This window comes from Austrofundulus limnaeus, unplaced genomic scaffold, assembly GCF_001266775.1.
Source record: "Austrofundulus limnaeus strain Quisiro unplaced genomic scaffold, Austrofundulus_limnaeus-1.0 Scaffold376, whole genome shotgun sequence".
NCBI lineage: Eukaryota > Metazoa > Chordata > Actinopteri > Cyprinodontiformes > Rivulidae > Austrofundulus > Austrofundulus limnaeus.
This window is the reverse complement of record NW_013952778.1, coordinates 523,926-526,837: the sequence shown is the minus strand read 5'-3', so window position 1 is coordinate 526,837 and position 2,912 is coordinate 523,926. Positions and strand designations below refer to the sequence as shown.

The 2,912-nt window shown below is 38.6% G+C and overlaps 1 protein-coding gene across 1 annotated transcript in view; it reads left to right on the top strand.

Annotated features, from left to right (window-relative positions):
- Window positions 1-1,630: 1,630 nt before the first annotated feature.
- zgc:101744 (Receptor expression-enhancing protein 6-like) overlaps window positions 1,631-2,912 on the top strand; it is a 17,633-nt gene continuing 16,351 nt past the window's right edge. Inside the window, exons 1-2 of the mRNA XM_014023564.1 lie at window positions 1,631-1,736; window positions 1,876-2,008. Coding sequence (XP_013879018.1) covers window positions 1,894-2,008 — 115 coding nt within the window. The 5' untranslated portion in view covers window positions 1,631-1,736; window positions 1,876-1,893. The remainder of the gene's footprint in view (window positions 1,737-1,875; window positions 2,009-2,912) is intronic.

The following is a 2,912-nucleotide window of genomic DNA, read 5'->3' as shown; positions in this document are numbered from 1 at the left end:
CGCCACCAAGGGGAACCAGTGGGGGAGCAATGGTTACTTTTAAAATAACTGTTTAACTGAAGGATTAAAACTCTGATGCATTCAAATGATACTCAGGGTGGTGCAGTTTTAAAAGGCCTCACCCCCTCTGAGATGAATATTTATTTATAAGGAATTCAAAGACTGCTTTTTAGCTTTTTTTGCTGTACAAGTTTAAAAACATTCAGTTCCTTGAATAACTTTGCTTTTATATGTGGATGCAGACTGCCCTCTACTGACAGTCCATATTAATAACAACCTTTGATGTGTCTGACCAGCTGCTGTCCAATCCTGGTCCTGTATGACCACTGCCCTGCATGTTTTAGGTTTCTACAACATCTGATTTACTGGGTGATTAACAGGCTTCTTCAGAACTTGAAGAGGTAATTCAAGCAGGTGTGTTGGAGCAGAGAAACAAGTAACACATGCAGGGTATCAGCCCTGGAGGACCATCAAACACCCCCTGCCATTTCAACCAAGACAATTATCAAACAGCCCCCTGCTCCCAAATACAGATAAAAATAAATCTAAACTTCTATTAATTTCAAGTATTCAATGAGTCACATGTTACAGTCARAAAAGGTTCAAGGCTGATAAAATCATGACCTGTGTTTTTTCAGCGTTTCGCAATTTTACTTTGAGCTTTATTCGGCTCTATTCCTGTTCAGTTTAGTGCTTTCCTTTCTACCATCAAACATTTTCTCCTCAGTTCACCTGCCACAGCTGCACCCCAGAGYATTCAAAACAACACCATCAACAGCACATGAGGTAGAAATGAGAGAAACACCTCTTGGTTTGAGAAGAAAACATATAGCAACAAACTACTGGATACATTTACAAGGAAATAACTCGGATCGCCCTTGACATTTTAAATCCATACAGAAAATAAAATCATGAATATGGTTTGAATGTTACACAAACCATTTAAGTTTGACCCAGCAAAAATTCAGAAAAAWTTTGTAAACGCAAGAACATGATCCTTTATGGAACAAGTAAGAATATTCTTTTTAAATTAAATTTAATTTTATCTTTGTGATTAAACAGAACCAACAGTTCTGTCCTGTTTGAACRAACAAATTAACCAAACAGATTCTGCATTAATCCAGCTATAACGAAACATTCTGTTTTTTATTTTTCTCTGTTTCAGAGTTGGTATAATATCAGTTAGAAGTTTACACTAACCATGCTCATTCTTGCTCATTTTTAAAGCTTGATGAGAACTGAAACATGTTCAGAGAAACAAGCAGTTTAGATAAAAACAAGAGTTGTTTCTGGCCCACATGCCTTGACTTTGACACATAGTGTAGATCTTTTTTGTCCAACTGAGGGAAATATTTCAGAGTTTATGACTGTTTTGACATTTTGGATTTGTCCACGTTTTTCATCCTACGAGGTCTACTTTTGCTGTACAGCACTTTGGTTGGCCTTGTGCTGTTTAAAGTGCTTTATAAATAAAAGTGTTGTGGTGCTTTTTGTTTAACAAATCCCTTTTTTCTAATCTAGCTACCTGCATTAAATGATTACTGTGATGGTGTTAAACTGGAGCCCGACGTGTTTCTTCTTATCTGCCTTGTTCAGCTGCAGACACCGTTTGATCAAATCAGCAGCAGCAGCGTGACTCAGAGGAGTTCTCTGATTGGTCAGCGGGCACCATTCAAGCTCCGCCCCTTGCGTCACTAATTTGTAGTGGAGCCAACGTCCAGCGGAAAGCTCGTCGGGTTAGTTTTGTTTTATTTATATTTTTTTTATTAAGTACCAGTCTGTGGTTGCCGAAATAACTATTTTATGCTTTAAGTTCGTCGAGTGCGGGTACTTGTAACATTTGTTTTGTGTGTCCTGTGTTTATTTGGTCGACAGGCTGAAGAAAACCCGAAAATGAGTCACCTGAAAGAGCGTTTCGTGACACTGCTCCATGAAAAGAACTTTGTGACAGACCAGCTGGAGAAGCTGGAACATAAAACCGGAGTAAGAAGAGAATTCATCGTTTTGGGTAGGTTAACTGCGCCTAAAAACAGACTGTTAAAACTTTTAGAGCGACGCTTCGTGCAAGCTGGTTCGTGCGATAATTTACCAGGGTTTTTGTCATCATTGTGGTAAACTGTTGCATGACGTGAGTGTGTGGTTTCATATCCTGTGCCACTGTCTGCTTGGCTCATTTTATTGCCCTATTCATGCTAGAGAAGCAAAGTTCAGCCTGCTTAAAGTTTTATGTTACAAAACTAGTAGCCTAATCCTGTTGGAATTGCCTCTAAAAAAATACTCCCAAATCAAATGCACCACTAACAGCTGGGCTCAGGAGTATTTTTACCAGGCCTGAAATATCCCCTGCAGAGTAGAAATAGAAGTAGGTCCTAGGGGCGGCTGGTCATTTGGTTACAAGCTGCTCCACCCATTAGCTTTTTGGGAGTAGTGTTTTATCAGAGCTCAGGTGAATAAATTTGCACAGCAGAAGTCTATAAATAACCATCAGACACCTCAGGCAACCTTTTGTCTAAAGTGCTGCTACTGGAGGAACAACCAGGGTGACCTACATTCAACAACTTCAGCTTTCATCAAATGCCAACAAATCAGTTGGGTGTTCACTACCACACAGTAGTTAAATCATTAAACCAAGTATAGATGATGTGAATGTTAAATGAGTTGTTATTCCTCGTTTCCAAAAGGTGCACAATAATGTTTTTGCCAGGGTTTTTGTGGCTGGCTCTGTTAGAAAAAAAAATCAAGAAGAACCCCTAGATAAAWTTTAAAGATGTGTGGAAAGTATTAATTGGATGTGCATTTATGACTAATCTTTGAAGACTTCCCCTTTAAAGAGTAACTTACCCCAAAATTATTTTTTAGCTGATAAACTGTCTAGAATGTGTCTAAAATGTTATATAGTACTGTTTCTGTGC